The sequence below is a fragment of the Dipodomys ordii genome, unplaced genomic scaffold, assembly GCF_000151885.1.
Source record: "Dipodomys ordii isolate 6190 unplaced genomic scaffold, Dord_2.0 Scaffold160, whole genome shotgun sequence".
Taxonomy (NCBI): domain Eukaryota; kingdom Metazoa; phylum Chordata; class Mammalia; order Rodentia; family Heteromyidae; genus Dipodomys; species Dipodomys ordii.
Genome location: NW_012267376.1, coordinates 400,583 through 419,465, shown reverse-complemented (window position 1 = coordinate 419,465; position 18,883 = coordinate 400,583). Strand labels below are relative to the sequence as shown.

The 18,883-nt window shown below is 43.5% G+C and overlaps 1 protein-coding gene across 1 annotated transcript in view; it reads left to right on the top strand.

Annotated features, from left to right (window-relative positions):
* Nudcd3 (NudC domain containing 3) overlaps positions 1–18,883 on the top strand; it is a 110,321-nt gene that overhangs the window by 71,266 nt on the left and 20,172 nt on the right. The window contains exons 3-4 of the mRNA XM_013032986.1: positions 2,237–2,369; positions 15,903–16,046. Of these exons, the coding sequence (XP_012888440.1) occupies positions 2,237–2,369; positions 15,903–16,046 (277 nt within the window). The remainder of the gene's footprint in view (positions 1–2,236; positions 2,370–15,902; positions 16,047–18,883) is intronic.

Here is an 18,883-nt window from a genome sequence, read left to right as displayed (position 1 = left end):
TATCTTCTATCAGATACCCACAAAGATTTAACCTCCTTCCAGATATATATGTATATATATGCACACACACATATATATATATATATACATATAATATGCGCATGTATATGTATATATAAATGCTCACATACATTTCCTCTTCTTAGAAGCTAAGGCTATGCCATATGTGGAAGTCATCTCTGACAGGAGAGTAAAACAAGCTCTCTTGGTGAGTGTGGGGATTGGTATTGAGAAGAAAGGAGGAGAGCGGATGGAGAGGGCAGATGAGAATGAATATAGTTCAAGTACTTTATATGCATGTGTGAAAATAGAACAATAAAACCAGTTGGAATTGTTTTAAGAAGAGGAGGTGGTATAGAGTGATGGGGGGGGGGTGAGATTGATGAGGTATATTGTATCCATGTAGGGAAATGTCACAATAAAACATCCTTTGTACAACTAATGTATGCTAATGAAAAATCTTGTAAACCTTTCTCCAGTTCTGTGGTGTTGAAAGGTTTCTCCACACATTAAATAGTCTTTGGGAATCCTTTATTAGTTACATATACATGGTCTTTCTTTTGGTGTCTGTCTCTGCTCTGTTTTTTCAAGTTGATGAACCTGTCGTCCTTTGTTCCTATCAGTTCCTGTGTGTCATCTCTGTGCCCCACAGTGCCACTCTTGTGGGCAGTTTTAGACTGGTATCCGTTCTGCTGTCAGTGCCGAGTCTTACCAGTATTCTTGGTAACCAATAACTTGATTGCTTGTGCTGCCACAGAAGGGTGCATAGCAAGATAGTGACTGTTATTCTGAGATGGGAATCTGAGATGAGGGAGTCAGCCCATTCTGTTCCTTCTGAAGGCTCTAGATCCTACCTGCCTCTCTCAGCTTCCGGTGGTGGCTGACCATCCTTGGAGTTCCTTAGCTTGGAGTACCATTATTCCATTCTCTACTTTCTTCACATGACCTTCATGTGGGGTATTCTGTGTCCTAAGTCCCCCCTGTAAGGACACCAGTTGTGGTAGGTTAGTGCCTGGATAACTTCTTTAAAGTGAGATCACATTTTGTGATCCTAGGACTGAAGGCTCCTCCCTGTCATTTGAATAGACACAGTGCAGCCATTAATAGCCACCTAACCAGAGAACTGGTAGAATTGGTGAGGATCAATCTCACACATGGCTGAGGCAAATAAATTCCTGCCTGAAAACATGAAGAAGTGTGCCCGCTTGAACCACATCAGGCCTGTTGTGTTCTCTGGGGAGTAGAGAGAAGTATACTTTTGTTTGCAGGTCCCTGGAGCTCTCTCCCTGTCAGGCTTTGTCTGTAGGCGCTGAAGAAGATTGCTGAGCCCCATATGCTTCAGACTGTTCCACATTCAAAGCTGCCTCCTCATGAGAAGGCTTTTATCTATGATTTAAATCCTCAACTCACCCATGGACTTGTGAATCTAAGCTCATTTTCAAAAGTATTTATATGAGTAATATTGTTAGATTTTTATGACAAATACTGTCTTTTATTTTCACAACCAGCATCTGGGCTAGGCCTATTTGCATCTGTGCTGTGTTTATAATGAATGTATAACAATAGGATTTGGTTGACTGAGGTTTTTAGGCCATCTCATTAAATGTATTGCTTACATCTTACTGTTGCTGCATATAGTTTGAGTAGAGTCCCTTTGGCTTTGATTTACTTATTAGAAGAACTCAGGGCTGGATTAGGACTGAAGTTTAGCAGTTGTAGGATGAACTTGATTTACCTTAAAAAAAAAAGTGTGTGTGTGTGCGCGCTCGTGTGTGCGTGCTCGTGCGTGCGCGCGCGCGCGCATATGCATGTACTCTGCCAAGCAGCAAAGATAGGCACAAAACACCCATGAAGCAAGGATTTTTATTAACTGGGGTATGTGCCTAGTTAATAGGCATATCTGATTACTGTGGCAACCAGCAAGACCAGGCTATGCTTTGATGATAGTTGTAGATACTTTCCCTAAGCGTGAGGATTCTGCACCCAGGTTTCTTCTCTGTTGCTTTTCCCTTATCCTCTGATTGCCTGAAAGTGTTATTAGGAAATTGTCCCCAAAGAGGATTTCGTTTGGTTCTTTCCCTCCTCACCCCCCCCCCCCATATGTAAAAGTCAGTTAGCTTGAGGTGAAGCCCAAACTGGTCACTCCTCAGGACATAGGGTTGGCCCATGCCAGGCTACCCAGGGCTCCTATGCTTGCATTTGCCGGTCTGCATCTCACTACTCTTGTCTTTCTCAGGGTTCAGGAGCAGTTCCAGAGAAATCCTGACAGTTACAACGGTGCTGTTCGTGAGAACTACACTTGGTCGCAGGACTACACTGACCTGGAGGTCAGAGTGCCGGTGCCCAAGCATGTGGTGAAGGGAAAACAGGTAACAGGCGGGGTGGGGGCTGCATTCCTCCCATCTTGGATCTTGAGATGGAGTCAGCATTCTTGCAGGAGGGTTGGGATAAGCTCCTGTCCCAGGAGAGGGTGCCTGGTTGTCCTTGGCTTCTCTTCTGCATTCTGAGCTGCTTTCAGATGGTCTTCAGGGCTCAGAGACCCTAGAGAGCATCCTATCCCAGCCAGGGCTAATGACGTTACCTTGTCCCCACCAGGGCTCAGTGACTGGGCCTCTCGTTTCAGGTGCTCACGGAGGGCTTGTTCCACTTTTGAAAGTGCAGGTGTTGTAGTAGGGTCTTTTTTCCAACCATTGACAAACACAAAACTACTGTTGTCTTTCCTCCCTTCCTTCCTTCCTTCCTTCCTTCCTTCCTTCCTTCCTTCCTTCCTTCCTTCCGACTTACTTACTTACTTACTTACTTCCTTCCTTCCTTCCTTCCCTCCCTTCCTTCCCTCCCTCCCTCCCTCCCTCCCTCTTTCTTTCTTTCTTTCTTTCTTTCTTTCTTTCTTTCTTTCTTTCTTTCTTTCTTTCTTTCTTTCTCTCTCTCTCTCTTTCTTTCTTTTTCTTTCGCCATGAACATGTCCATACCTTACTTTAAATCATCTAAGATTGTGGGTGATCTATTGTAACCTGGGCTAGTCCTGAGGGAAAAATGAAGAAACCAGGCCACAGTGACCTAGAGGATAGGATATCCTGGCCTGTGCCCCACAGGCTCTTCTGAGAGGGGAGGCTGTGGCAAGTGAAGAGGTGGCATTCATAACTTAGGTTGATTTATGAAACCTCCATCTAGTGAGTTATTGTAGAATTTAATCTTTCAGGGAAAGAGCTGTTTATTCAGTCTCGGCTGGAATGAACCCCTCTAGCCCTCCACCCTTGCTGCATGGAACAGGCAGGCCTGCTTTATACCTGCAGTATGTGAGGCATCTGGGTGAAGCTGACCTAAGAAAACAGCTACTTCAAATAAGGAGAGACAGCCAGTGTTAACTGTATATAGTTTATTTTGTGTCCTAAAAGATAGTATGTGCTCACCTGCCATTCATGGGGCAAAGGTGGGAACCCTGAGCCAACCTGTGTGGTACCATAGCTATGGTACCAGCGGTGGATCAATGAATTGTGATTGGCTCAGCTTTGGCAAGAAGCAGCCATCCATACAATTCTCCTCACTCCATTACAATATATGTTTTTCCAGAGTTGTTGACCCTTGGAGTTCAGTGTAACCTTAGGAATCAAAGTAAGAATGAATCACTAGGCATCATCTACACAGAATTTTAGCTTTGTAACTATTTCCCATGCGTTTTGAATGTCAGGAGTGGATGCTGTTACCTTCCCTGAGCTGTTTACCCAGCTGGGTCAGGTGCTGATTTCCATTTCATTTTCTAGTAGGATTGCCTTGTTGTACCTTCCGTAACAACCCAACAGCCCCCTAGGACACTGGTCCTGGGTGTACTAGGGTTATTGGGGTTGAAGCTATAATCTGCTCTTTAAGCATATAGGGGTGCTGCCCTGCATTTCAGAACAACAGCAGACTATTTTGTCTGAAGTTCAAATGCAATAGTTAGGTCCTCTGGGATAATGTGCCCCTGCTCTCACCAGTAGTTACTGTGGATCTGGCTTGTTCTACACTGGACTTGTGGGGCTTGGGTGCTGCCCCTGAGCTCTCAGCTCAAGGCGAATGCTCTGCCACTTGAGCCACAGCACCACTTCAGTTTTCTGGTGGTTAATTGGAGATAAGAGTCTCTCAGACTTCCTTGCCTGGGCTGGCTTTGAACTGTGATCCTCAGATTCCAGCCTTTTGAGTAGCTAGGCTTGCAGGCATAAGCTAGCAGTGCCTGGCCTGGACATTTTTTGAGCACACAGCCCAGGTGGTAATCACAGGGCAGATGCTGGGACAGAGCACAGAGCACATGATGTGTGAGATGATTCCAGGTAGTGGCAATGTAGTATGTGTGTGTATCCAGTGCTAGCAGTACACATTTTAGTGACTTTAGCCCATCTCACAAGGGCTGGCCACACATACAGGTTTCAGTCAATGGGAGCCTACCCAGGAGCCAGTGCTTCTTCCTGCTTTGAGAAGGATCACTCAGAGCAGACCTCTGTATCACTAGAGGGAAGGAAGGGGCTTCTCACATCTGCCACAAATCCCTCTTTGTGTTGGCATTCTGTGACATCACTGACATAACACACTTGTGTCCTGCTTGTGAAAACCTTTGTCTCATACATGGTGGGACATTTCCTTTTTCTTTCTTTCAATTGTATTTTTTTCCATGTCATTTTTATAATACTGCCAGGTTCTTTAAAAAATCCATGGTCTGTCAGTTTCTTAGTGATCTAAGGCTTTTAGTCATGCCTCACTTAAAACTTATAAATAAGTTTATTTTGTGTCTCTTGGGTTTTTCTGGCCTAAGGGCTTTTCCTCAGAGTTGCACTTTCTTTTTGGACTGGCTCCATTCCAGTTGTTCCTTAAATGTACCTGTCATAGCTGCTTGTCAGCAGAATTTATTTTTGGGTTTTGTCTGTGGCAACTATCAGATATAATCATGATAATAGCCATGACTGTAGCACCCCAACAGATCAGTCACAATTGGTTCTGGTGTGGGCAGCCCTGTTTTAGGGCAGGATATGAGGCTTAGGGTTGTAGGAGGAAGCATTGCTATTGAGTCCTGTCCTCATTTCTGTGGTTGGAGCTTGATGCTGGCACATCAGAACTTTGCCCCCTTAGTGTTTTCTCACGGATCCTCTAAAGTGTAATGGAGGACAAATGATTGTGTGCACAGTGTACTATGATCTTCAAGGGAAAGCAGAAAATTTCTTTTGTGTGTGTGTCATGAGTGTGTGTGTACACACCAGTACTGTGGTTTGAATTCAGGACCTCGAGCTTTGTCTCAGATTTAATTCTCAAAGCTGGTGCTCTACCTCTTGAGCAACACCTCCAGTTCCAACTTTTTTCTGGTTAATCAGAGATAAGAATCTCTGAAATTTATTTGTTCAAGATAGCTTTGAACTAAGAACTAACGATCTCAGCCTCCTGAGTAGCAAAGATTTCAGAGGTAAGCCACCAGCACCTGGCTAAAAATTTCTTCTTTCACGTGCAGCATTACCAAAAAAAAAAAAACAAACTTTTTGGACAGGGTCGAGATAGATGGGGCAGAGTTAAGGGGTGACGATCAAGCTGCATTGTGCCCATAAATTGACAGGCTGAATTGAAACCTCTTTGTTATAATAACTTAAAAATATTTTTTAAACTAGGAATTTAAAAAATTAAAAATCATTTTGCTGGCAAATCTAAAAATTTTCTCAGTATGAGGCTTTTACTCTGCCTCAGTAAAATGTGGCTCTCCTTTCTTCACGCTGTTCTTCACTTAATGTACTCTCCACTATTTAGGAAGATCATGACTTCCCTTCCCTTTCCTCAGTGTACTGTCGAGAGTAGTAGAGATGAGAAACTTTGAGTTCATAGCATGTATGTCTCTGCTTGCTTCAAATCAGGGTGGTTGTAAAACTGATATTTCATTGAATTGTACAATCTAAGTGCTTCTGGAAATTGAATGAATGGTGGAGATTTTTTTGGGTCTCTCATCTTGCAGATCAGCAAACTCTCCTGTAAGATGGTGGTGGAATGGTGTCTTGAACCCAGATTCCCTCCCTACTCTCTTTTATTGGCTCTCTTTTGAGTGGAATATGTTATATGTTGCAGACAGAGGCCTTATTGGGCATCATTGAATGACAAGCAAATGTCTCTTATGGATTCTCCTTCCTCACAGAGGTTGTGGGTGTTTATAGCTCTGTTGCATGCCAATGCTGGCTCTGTCTACACACCAAGAACCTTCTTAAACAGAACCTTGTCCTTGGGACATGTGACTCTTACCACTACCTAGGCTTAGACTTTTTTTGTTGTTGTTGTCGGTCGTGGGGCTTGAACTCTGGGCTTGGGCGCTGTCCCTGCGCCTTTCAGCTCAAGGCCAGTACTCTACCTCTTGAGCCACAGCACCACTTCCAGTTTTCTAGTGGTTTATTGGAGATAAGAGTCTCATGGACTGGCTGGGCTGGCTTTGAACTGCGATCCTCAGATCTCAGCCTCCTGAGTAGCTAGGATTACAGGCGTGAGCCACCGGCGCTCCTTTTGCACTCGATGCAGGTGCTAGGATGTGTGCTGAAAGCTGTGTCAACATATGGCATTCCCTTCTTAGAACTTGTCTGGAAAAACTGTAGGAAGGCTTTTTATTATAGGAAACTTCCATAATAGAAAAGGTTAATAGACTATATTTATCCACTTTATTTTTCAATTTACCTAATTTTGACTGCATAACTCACTTATATGTCCACAGGTGTAAATATGAGCAATGAAAAATCTCTGACCCGGCTCCATGCTTCTTGAGACTTGTACTGACCAATGATCATGTAAATAGTTTGGAAGATACTTGAGCAGCTATTTGTTATGCGTATATGATTAAGTGTGAATAGATATTTATTTTTACTTTTAGCACAGGTGATATATTTCACTTATTGAGATGGCCCTACTGCTCCTGCCCAGTATACACCTGGCCCTCCCAGGGCAGCTCCGATCACTTCTGTGTCCCCAAGTGTTTTTGCTTAGTGGCCTTCCTGTCCCCAGTTATCTGGGTCACTCCAAAAACTTTCATCCTCTGCTTTTGCCTCCTCTAGGAAACAGGCTGGTTATTAAACTAGTCCTCTGATGTGCACAGTGAAGTTGCCTCTCTTCTGCTGCTAAAAACTACAGTGTATTTTATTTTTTATTTATTTATTTTTTTGTCAGTTGTGGGGCCTGAACTCTGGGCCTGGGCGCTGTCCCTCAGCTCTTCAGCTCAAGGCGAGCTCTCTACCACTTGAGCCACAGCTCCACTACTGGCTTTTTCTGCTTATGTGGGCCTCATGCATGCAAGGCAAGCACTCTACCACTGAGCCACCTTCCCAGCCCCCAGTGTATTTTATTTTATGTATGTACGTTTCTATATGAGTAAATCCATGAAGTGTTGTTGGTAGGCCAAAGATACACATATTCCCATAAATAATATACAGTTGTTTTTGTTAGGGTTGTTCTAATTTACATGCCAACCAATAATGTACATGAGTCCTTATATTTTCACAAATTTGCTGATGGTAATGGCTTTATGCATCTAGGCATAAGTATAAACTTGTATCTCTGCTCTGAGCAGAACTTGCCAAGGGATGCCTAAAGCTGGAAATAGCACTGAACTGTATGATTTTTTTTGGGGGGGGGGGTCCGGTCGTGGGCCTGAACTCTGGGCCTGGGCGCTGTCCCTCAGCTCTTCAGCTCAAGGCTAGTGCTCTACCACTTGAGCCACAGCACCACTTCTGGCTTTTTTTCTGCTTATGTGGTGCTGAAGAATCGAACCCAGGGCCCCTGATAATTTTTTTCTAATACCTACATTCCCACGATAGTTTAACTTATAAAATAGACACAGTAAAGGATTAACAACTAATGCTGTTAAAATAGGACATTTTAAATTTGTAGTAATAAAATTGCATGATTGCTTTATTTCAGATTGTGTGTGTGTGTACACGTGTGTGCGCACGCACATGAGGTTTGAACTCGGGTCCTAGGTGCTGTCCCTGGTTTTACTTAAGGCTAGTGCTCTACTTCTTGAGCCACAGCTCCATTTCCAGCTTTTTGGTGGTTATTTGGTGATAAGAATCTAATGAACTTGGGACTGGGAAGGTGGCTCAGTGGTAGAGCGCTTGCCTTGCATGCCTGAGGCCCTGGGTTCGATTCCTCAACACCATATAAGCAAAAAGGGAAAAAAAAGCCGGAAGTGGTGCCATGGCTCAAGTGGTAGAGTGCTAGCCTTGAGCTGAGGGACAGTACCCAGGCCCAGAGTTCAGGCCCCACGGGGGAAAAAAAAAAGAATCTAATGAACTTTCCAGCCTGGGCTGGCTTCAAATCACAGGTCTCAGATCTTAACCTCCTGAGTAGTTAGGATTTACAGGTATGGTAATTACACTGGTGTCTGACGCTTTGAGAGGACCTTAGTACTGTATTCTCCCTTCTTATGATGATGTGAGATGCCTATATGATGAGTTGACATGAGGTGAATGACATTGTGATGTAACATTAAGCTGTTAACTTTCTGATTAAATGGGACCAAATCCCAGGGGGAGTATGTGGTCTTGCAAAGCCAGACTATGCTCTGGTCAAGGGAGTGAAGCAATGAGATTGTTTTGGAGGCAAAACCAAAATATCCACTTTCTGTTTTTATAGCAGACAGATTCAGGATAGCCAGATGCACTATTATTAATAGGACTTTAAATTCTAGTATATTATCTTCCAAGGGTTTTTTTTTAACATCTGAAATAAAGCATTGGTGGAACCATTCCATAAACAAGATGACTGTCACCCACACTTTCTGATTATATTGCCAGAACATGGGTATATAATTCTTGTTTTTGTCTTTGAAAGTGTGTAGGTTCTTCATTCCGTTTACTATGCCTGACTTTGTTGTGTGCCCTATAGCATTGCCACACACTACCAGAGTTAATCTGTCTTTACATGCTCTATGTTCTGGTACTTCCTTTGCACTTTTATTAATATAGGCTTTGTTGGACATCTTCCAAAAGAGCTCAGTTTCATCTCAGTTGAAGATTTGCTTTTTCCTTAATTCAGTTCATCAGATAGCAACTTCTTTTGCAGATGCAGCCTCTAGTATTTTTTATGTTTTCAGTGTAATTATTTTGTGTAATCATCCCTTATTTGTGGTAAGTAGTGTGGCATTTCTCATATCAAGGATCCTTTGATGAAGTCTGTATGGGTTCATCATTTTCTGGTGCTGCATAGTGCCATCAGTCAGCACTCCTACAAATTAAATTTCTTTTCCATATTAATAAGCGCTTAGCATACACTGTGGATATCGTTGTTACAGTTTGAAGTGTGATAGGAAAACATCGATTTTTTTTCCTTTTTCAAAATTTTTAGATTAACAATTCATTCTTTCTATAGATCTTAGCAATGTCAGCATGAATTTTCTTTATTAAGTCAAGAACTTTTACCTTTTCACCAAAGGAGACCCTCTATGGCTTGATTTTGCTGCATCTGAATTGCCAGCAAGTAATTGGTACTTTGAGGCCATTTAGTAAAATAAGGGTTATTGAGCACAAGTTTTGTTCCCACATTCGTTGTGGTTCTGATGCCTATAGCAGCTACCAGGTGACTCATAGGCGAGTAGCACATGAAGAATAGATAAACTGGACAAAAGAATGTTTTAGCTATTAGGAACAGGGTAGGCAGAACATCACTTCAGCACTTTGTTTGGTACAGCTTAAAACCTAAAACTTACAAGTTATTAACGTCTGGAATTTTCTTTCTTTTCTTTTTTTTTGTGCCTGACTTGGGGCTTAAACTCAGGACCTGGTGCTATCCAGCACCATTTTCTGGCTTTCTTTTTGGGTAGTTGGAGATAAGAATCTCATAGACTTTTCGGACTTGGCTTGGTTCAAACTACAGTCCTCAGATCTCAGTCTTCTGAGTAGCTGGGATCATTATACATGAGCCACTGGCACCCAACTGGAATATTAAATGGAATTCCATCTAATATTTTTTGATCATGGCTGACTGTAGGTTACTGAAACCACAGAAAGAAAAACCGTGGAAGAAACATCTATTGCGTTGTAGATGTGGTGTTCTCATTTTTTCCTTGCAGAACTTGGTAAGTGTGGTGTGTGTGTGTGTGTGTGTGTGTATGTATGTGTGTGTGTGTGTGTGTGTGTGTGTGTTGCATGTCCTGTGGCCTGCGTGCTGTCACTGAGCTTATGTGCTCAGGCTAGCACTCTACCATTGAGCCACAGCTCCACTTCTGGCTCTTTGGTGGTTAATTGGAGATAAGACTGTCATGGACTTTACTGCACAGGATGGGTTCAAACTATAATCCTCAGATCTCAGCTTCCTAAGAAGCTAGGATGACAGGCACAAGCCACTGGCACCTGGCCAGAACTTGGCAGTTTCTATGTATTTATCAGTTTTTTTTTTTAATACTTTGTAGAAATCAAATGCAGCTTAGAAAGCAACATAGTGCATTTTTGTTTTTGTTTTGGTTGGTTGTGGGGCTTGAACTTTGGGCCTGGGTGCTGTCCCTCAGCTCTTCAGCTCAAGGCAAGCCGCTCTACCACTTGAATCACAGTGCCACTTCCAGTTTTCTGGTGGTTGATTGGAGATTAGAGTCTCACAGACTTTCCTACCTGGGGTTGGCTTTGAACTGTGATCCTTAGTCTCTTGAGTAGCTAGAATTACTGGTGTGAGCCACCAGTGCTCGGCCCAACATGGTGCATTTTTTTTTTTTTTTTGGTCGGTTGTGGGGCCTGAACTCTGGGCCTGGGCACTGTCCCTCAGCTCTTCAGCTCAAGGCTAGTGCTATACCACTTGAGCCACAGCGCCCCTTCTGGCTTTTTTCTGCTTATGTGGTACTGAGGAATTGAACCCAGGGCCTCATGCATGCAAGGCAAAGCACTCTTCCACTGAGCCACCTTCCCAGCCCCAGATAATGTATTTTTACATTTTTTTTTTCAGTCAGTTATGGGGTTTGAACTTTGGGCCTGGGTGCTGTTCTTGAGCTCTTCAGCTCAGGGCGAGTGCTCTACCACTTTTGTCACAGCGCCACTTCCTATAGTTTCTTTAATATTTGAACTTTCACTGTCTAATTATCTGCTTTGCTCTTCTTCCCATTAGAGCAACTTTGCCTAAATTCTACTAGTGGTTTCTAATTTGTTTGTTTTTTTTTTTGTCGGTTGTGGGGCTTGAACTCTGGGCCTGGGTGCTGTCCTTCAGCTCTTCAGCTCAAGGCGAGCGCTCTACCACTTGAGCTACATTGCCACTGGTTTCTAATTTGTTATAGAAATACGTTTTTAAATAGAAGCTCCTTTTCTGTGGCAATTTTGGCCTTTTCACATTTGTTAATAGCGAACAACTTCCGATGATATGAATTATAACACTTGCAATTGGTCGTCTCATTGTATTTGTTAGATAAACATTCCAAAATTCAGCTGTTTAAAAAAATACCAGGAAGCTTAATGTAGTGGATTTTATCTAGCATGAGGGAGGCCCCTATCTGATTATCATTTCAAGAAGAAAAAAAAACGAAACAAAACCAGAACCTGAACAACAGAGTTGGTGAACTTGGAATGAAACAAAATTAGAGAGATATAACTGAATACTAGTATTGATTTTTTTGAAATGGAAATTTTTAGAAACAAGTCAGAGTTATATATATTGTCTGTTGTGTGTGGATGAAAATGGTTTGGTTGTGTTAGTGGGGAGTGCCTTGGGTTTTAAACCAGTTCTTGGGGCTGGGAATGTGGCTTAGTGGTTGAGTGCTTGCTTGGTATGCATGAAAGCCTGGGTTCGATTCCTCAGTACCAAATAAACAGAAAAAGCCAGAAGTGGCACTGTGGCTCAAGTGGTAGAGTGCTAGCCTTGAGCAAAGAAGCTCAGGGATAGTGGCCAGGCCCTTAGTCCAAGCCCCAGGACTGGCAAAAAAATAAAAATAAAAATAAAATGAAATAAAAATAAACCAGCTGGGGGAGAGGGGGTGGCGGGGGGAGGGTGGGAAGGGGAAACAAAGGAGGAGGCTACAATGCTTGATAAGAAATGTACTCATTGTCTTGCCCATGTAATTGTAACCCCTCTGTACAGTATTTTCACAATAAAAAAATAAAAATTAAAAAAAAAATAAACCAGCCGGGGGACCAGTGACTCACGCCTGTAATCCTAGCTACTCAGGAGGCTGAGATCTGAGGATCAAGGTTCAAAGCCAGCCCGGGCAGGAAAATCCGTGAGACTCTTCTCCCCAATAAACCACTAGAAAACTGGAAGTGGCACTGTGGCTCAAGTGGTAGAGCACTCACCTTGAGCTGAAGAGTGCAGGGACAGTGCCCAAGCCCAGAGTTCAAGCCCCACGACTGACAAAAAACAAAAACAAAAAAAACCCCAGTTCTTGTATTGAATATGACTTTTCTGCTCAGCTAGTGTGGATGTGCTCATGGAGCTGTCTACACCCAACACACTTGTGTGCCGTCTACTCACTGCTCAGTGAGTAGATCATCACTGCAGCTCTGGGTAGTTTTAGCGGTTCTCCAGATTTCTCACTCGTGTCCCAGGACTTGTCCTGAGATAGGTCTCAGTGTTCTCTCATGTGTACCTCCTTTACACCTCTCCCATGCCTCTATCCTCTGTTCACATGGGATTTCAGTTCCCTTAGGTATAAATACCAAGACATTCAATTATGGGCTACAGAGCTTTAACATTTTTTTATTTGTTCATTTTTTCCTTATTTTATCATCTTTATCAGGAGGAAAACCAAGGCATTTCAAGGAAAAATAAGTTCACTGTACAACACATAATTTTGCCAAAGATCTTAAAAGAGAATCAGTACATTCATGATCATTTCCCATCTTTCTTTGATAACAATATTATTCCAAAGCTAGAGGTGGTTCATACCTACAACCTTAGCTACATGGGAGGCTGCTATCAGTAGGACCATGGGTCAAGTACACACTGGGTCAAAAAAGCTCAAGAAACTCCCTTCTTAATTGACCTCTGGATGAAGTTGCTCATACTTGTCTTCCAAAGCTATGTGGGAAGCTAAGATCAGAGGATCCCAGTCCCAAGCCTGCTCAAGAAGAAAAATTCAGAAGACTCCCATGTTCACAGAAAGGATGACATGTGCCAAGAATCCCAGCAATATGGGATTAAAGATCAGGCCCATACCTGGGTGGAGATGGGAGGCTCTGTCCTTAAAGTAGCCATTGAAAATCAGGGGCAAGGCATAGCCGGAAACATTGTGCTGGCCTACCAAGTTCAAACCCCTTCAGTACCAACAGTGAACTACATGGGCATGATAATACATGCCTGTAATCCTAGCATTTAGGAACCTGAGGCAGGAAGGTTATGATTTTGAAGCCAGTCTGGGCTATGTGAGTGAGACCATCTCACTTCGTGTTCATATGGTCTTGAATGTCCTGTATTTTCTTCATTTAATTTTGCCTAGTTGTTGAATTTGCTTTATTATTGCTTTAATGATTCTTTTTTTTGGGGGGTGGGTGGGTCCGGTCATGGGGCCTGAACTCTGGGCCTGGGCTCTGTCCCTCAGCTCTTCAGCTCAAGGCTAGTGCTCTACCACTTGAGCCACAGTGCCACTTCCGGGTTTTTTCTTTTTGTTTATGTGGTGCTGAGGAATCGAACCCAGGGCCTCATGCATGCAAGGCAAGCACTCTACCACTGAGCCACCTTCCCAGCCCACTGGTTTAATGATTCTTTTGTTTTTTTTTTCTTTGTGGTTCATTTCTCCAGTGAATGATACTGATGAATGCCTTTCACATGTTTTATATGTGTATCTTTGTTAAAATGTTTTAATTGAATTGTTAGGGTGTGTGTGTGTGTGTGTGTGTGTGTGTGTGTGTGTGTGTGTGTGTGTGTGTGTGTGTTTGAATTTTGTGTGTGTGTGTTTGAATTTTTTTTTTTGCCCAAAGCTAGTGTTCTACCACTTGAGCCACAGCCCTACCCTACTTTTGGCTTTTCTGGTGGTTAATTAGAAATAAGAGTCTCAGACTTCTTCCTGAGCTGGCTTCAAACTGCAGTCTTCAGATCTTAGCCACCTGAGTAGATAAGATCACAGGCTTGAGCCACTAGCTCAAGAGCCTTCCTTCCTTCCTTCCTTCCTTCCTTCCTTCTTTCCTTCTTTGTCTTGGACTTGAACTCAGGACTTGGTCACTGTCTCTGAACCTCTCTGTGCTCAAGGCTAGCACTCTACCACTAAGCCACAGTCCCAGCCTAATTATTATTATTATTATTATTTTTTTTGCCAGTCCTGAAGCTTGAACTCAGAGCCTGTGCACTGTCCCTGGTCTCAAGGCTAGCACTCTACCACTTGAACCACAGTGCTACTTCTGGCCTTTTCTATGTATGTGGTACTGAGGAATTGAACTCAGGGCTTCAATGCATGGTAGGAAAGTGCTCTACCACTAAGCCACATTCCCAGACCTAATTTTCTTTTTTGAAGTCTATAGGAAGACAGGCTCCCACTTTGTAACTCAGGCTGCCTGTGTAGTTTCACTTCACTATGTAGTCTATAGTAGCCTTAAACTCAAGATCCTACTGTTTCTCTCTCCCAAGTATTGGGATTACAGGTATGTGCCACTATACTTCACACATACCTGGCACATACCTTGACACTTTTCTAGACTGTGTGTGTTTTGTGTGCATGTGTATACATGTTAGGTCAGCACTGTATCACTGAGCCTAGATTTTTTGGCGGGGAGGAGGGCCCAGTTGTGGGGCCTGAACTCTGGGTCTGGGCGCTGTCCCTCAGCTCTTCAGCTCAAGGCTAGTGCTCTACCACTTGAGCTACAGCGCCACTTCCAGCTTTTTTCTTTTTGCTTATGTTGTGCTGAGGAATCGAACCCAGGACCTCATGCATGCAAGGCAAGCACTCTTACCACTGAACCACCTTCCCAGCCCCAGATTTTTTTTTTTAACCTTGGCTTTACAGTGAGGTTTGTCTTTCTTCTGTTCTGCATTAATGTTTTCTATTTGTTAAAATGGAGATTTTTGCCAGGAGCTGGTTGCTCAAGCCTGTAATCCTAGCTACTTAGGAGGCTGAGATCTGAGGATCATGGTTTAAAGTCAGCCTAGCAGGAAAGCCTGTGAGACCCTTGCCTCGAATTAATCCCAGAAAAAGCTGGCACTGTGGCTCAAAGGGTAGAGGGTTAGTCTTGAGCAAAAAGGAGCTCAGGGAGATTTACTAGAGTAGTATTTTATTCTCTGGTTGTTTTGTAACTGGATTTTTTTTGTTAAATTAATATTTTCTTAGTGTTTGTATTTATTTCAGATAAGTGCCAATTTTTTTTTTTTTTTTGGTTGGTCGTGGGTCTTGAACTCTGGGCTTGGGTGCTGTCCCTGCACTCTTAAGCTCAAGGCGAGCATTCTACCACTTGAACCACAGCGCCACTTCTGGTTTTTGAGTGGTTTATTGGAAATAAGAGTCTCACGGACTTTCCTGCCTGGGCTGGCTTTGAACCTTGATCCTCAGATCTCAGCCTCCTGAGTAGCTAGGATTACAGGCATGAGCCACTGGTGCCCGGCTCCAGTTTCATTTTAATAACATACGAAAGTGTTCCTTTCTCCTTCTGTATATCCCATTGTGTAAGTGCGACTTGTGCTTTATGCAGTTATCCTGTAAATCAAATAACAGAGAAAAACACAACCAAAATAGCTGAGGATGCTGGTGGCTTATGCCTATAATCCTAGCTACTCTGTAGCCTGAGATCTGAGGATCACAGTTCAAAGCCAGCCCTGGCAGAAAAGTCCCTGTGACTAACCACAATTAACCACTCAAAAACTGGACGTGGAGCTATGGCTTAAAGTGGGAGTGTGGATAAGGCTGGAACAGCTTACTTTACTGAGATGTTTGCTGAGCCCAAGAGCTGTAGTGTATAGACTCGTACAGTGCACCACTGCCACCCTCACAGACAAGATAATTTCCTCTGCTCTGTTCTCAGGTCGCAGTGGCCCTCAGCAGTGGCTCCATCCGTGTAGCTGTGCTAGAGGAAAATGGGGAACGTGTTCTCATGGAAGGGAAGCTCACCCACAAGATCAACACTGAGAGTTCCCTTTGGAGCCTGGAGCCAGGGAAGTGTGTTTTGGTAAGTGTCTCAAACCTGCCATGAAACCCCTTAGGCCTCATTCAGGGAGGTTGTTGATTCTGACAGTTGGAGTCAATGGAGTTTCCTGCCCATTTTGTTTACTGCTCAGAGTGCACCTTGAAAGGATCCATCATATCCATCCCAGGGGACCATGTGGAGGCAGGCAGGTGCAGGAGAAAGATTATTACAAGGTTTATTAGAGGAGCCATATTTGTCCCCCAGAGAGAGCACACGGCAGCTCCACTGTCTAGGCAGCAGGGTCTGGGGGTGGGAAGTGAGGTAGATGGGAGTTTAGGTGGGTCTGGGCAGAGACAGGGAGGGGCCAGCTGTCTGGTGGGAACTCCAGGGCAGGGAGGAGCTCAGGTCTGGGTGGAGCTGAGGACCAAAGGTGGGCATAATGTTTACATTCCCCACTCTGTTGTTTAATAAAAATAGGGGGTACCAGAAGTTGGGGGGGGGAGGGGTAATGGGCAGAGGCCATTTCTTCTGGAGCTACTTCCTGCTGTAAAGGGGCGAAGTAGTCAGGGGTCGCTGTTTCATTGCTTGGCCAGATACCATCCAAGAAGCATCTGCTTGATGGTGCTTGGTAAAGGTCCTTCTTTTTCCATGACAGGTTGCTAAAATGCAAGACAATAAAAAGGCAAAAAATGGTTGTTAGTACCCCAAGAGAGGAATATGCCTTGGAGGGATTGATTGCCAGACAGGGCTATCAAAGACCTGAAATTGCCTTTTCTGTCTCAAATTGGAGATATAGCATGATACCTGACTCCTAGTATCCATAGAGGAGGGGGAGTAAGATTTTTCCTGCTTTAGGATCACAGTAACCTGAGGAGGAGATAGCAAAGATAGTTAAAGGTACCAGAGCCAACTGGTGTCATGGGCTCTTTTGGGTACTTCCTGCTGGCTTGGGGGCATCAAGGAATCCCTGGAGCTGGGGTTTTTAGGATCCGGCTCTGTGCTGGGCTAGGCAAGGCAGTGTAAGTGATATCTCTGGTTGCGTATAGGAGCAGGATGGCCTTGACTTGTTCCCAAGTGGTATCCTGGGCAGGAGATGTTATCCTGTTGAAAGAGACTTTTGGAAAGATCAGGCAAAAGGCTGACAAGGTGACAAGGTCAGTTAACATGAATGATATAGGAGAACACACATTGATCATGGGCCAGAAAAGTTCCATTTGGGAGTATAAGTCTAGTTGCAGCCCATTACAGGGATGGAGGAATAACTGGTCTCCAGGCAAGAAGGGGGTGTCTATAGTTGTTTGGGTAACTGGTTAGGGGAGAGCATAATGGACTGGTTAGGAGTACTAGTCAGAGGCTCCTATAAATACAAATTAGCAGGTGACAAAGGTAAGACTGTTAACTTTCTGTCCAGTTAGAAGGTAGACAGGTATGGACATTAGGTGGGCAAAAACTATTTCTCTTGATCTCCCAGCTCTGATTAATTTTGAAAGGGTGAGCATAAAGTGACTCCATTTAGGACGTCATCTCCTCTAACTCCTCTCCAAGGTTTTCCATTGTCAGGACTGACGTTGTCCTAGCCTGTGTCTCAGCATCCATTGCTGGGATAGCTTGTCCCAATTGGCATTTACCAGGTTAGAGTCAAGGCCTGGGCACTGTCCCTGAGCAGTTACGCTCGAGGCTATTGCTCTACCACTTAAGAGTCACAATGCCACTTTCAGCCTTTGGCTGAATGCTTAGAGGTGAGTCTCGAGCCATGCCTCCAGCCTGGCTCTGTGCTGTTAGCTGGGAGATGGAGTTTTAGAGGGATTCTTTGTGCCCGGGATGGCTTTGAATTGTGGCAAAAGGAGTCTTAGTTATAAAAGCCCTTTTTATTTCCAGTTAAAGCAACGAGATCAGTGAGATAGAGGTTACCTATAACTTGTTAACAATTGACTAACAATTACTTGCCAGAGTTTTCTAATAAAACCCAGTAGGATGTTTTAAAACTGGGACTGATTGGCATTCTAAGTACCACCCATTGCCTCTGGGCAGCCTGTTTGAAGTGGTTTATATCATGGGCTACAGCAGGGTAGCCTGTTTAACATTCTGGTTTATAAAAGCATTTTTTCTGGCTGGCTGAGGAACCTGATTTAGGCAGATCTCAATAGGGACATAATCTCAGGTCTTTAAACTTTTTTACTTAACAGATGAATTTATTAAACGATTGTTCTGATAATCCTAATTTATCTTTTCGGACTTTAAAGAAACCTTTAAGACAATTTTAATTTTAAACTTTGTCTGGGAGGCCAGCCACTCCCGACAACTTCACAACTTTTCACAAAGGGAACTTCCATTTTTAATTTTTAAAAAGTCACTTTAATTGCGTTAATTTTCATTTAAATGCTTCATTGAAACACTGGGCTGCACCCTTTACCTCTTGGGCCCAAGGTTTAAACTGGCCACATTTTTCTGCAGTCTGAGGAAATTAGCAGTTTTAATGTACTAGCACTGTAGCAACATTTTTCTTTTAGAAATACATCCAATGTAAAGTAGCATAGAAGTCAACTTATATCCTTTGTTTATACACCCCTTATGGTCTAACTTGTGGGGATTAACACTACAGAAACAAATACCTGAGGTGGCTTGTGTTTTACCTTAAATTAGCAGGCTTTTGTCATGTGTGATGGAGCAAGGCTGGAGTCTGGGCGAGGGGCTGTGGAATCTGTCACACCTCCTGCTGGTTACCTGCAAACATTTCTACATATATTGGTTGAAGACCTGCTTCACACTGGCTTTTGCAGGCTGGTGCCACTGGTTTCACTTTGGGAGTTGATCCGCACAGGGGAGAAAATGGAGAATTAAAACCTTAGCCTTAGTTTACTAGCCATGGTCAAAGGTAC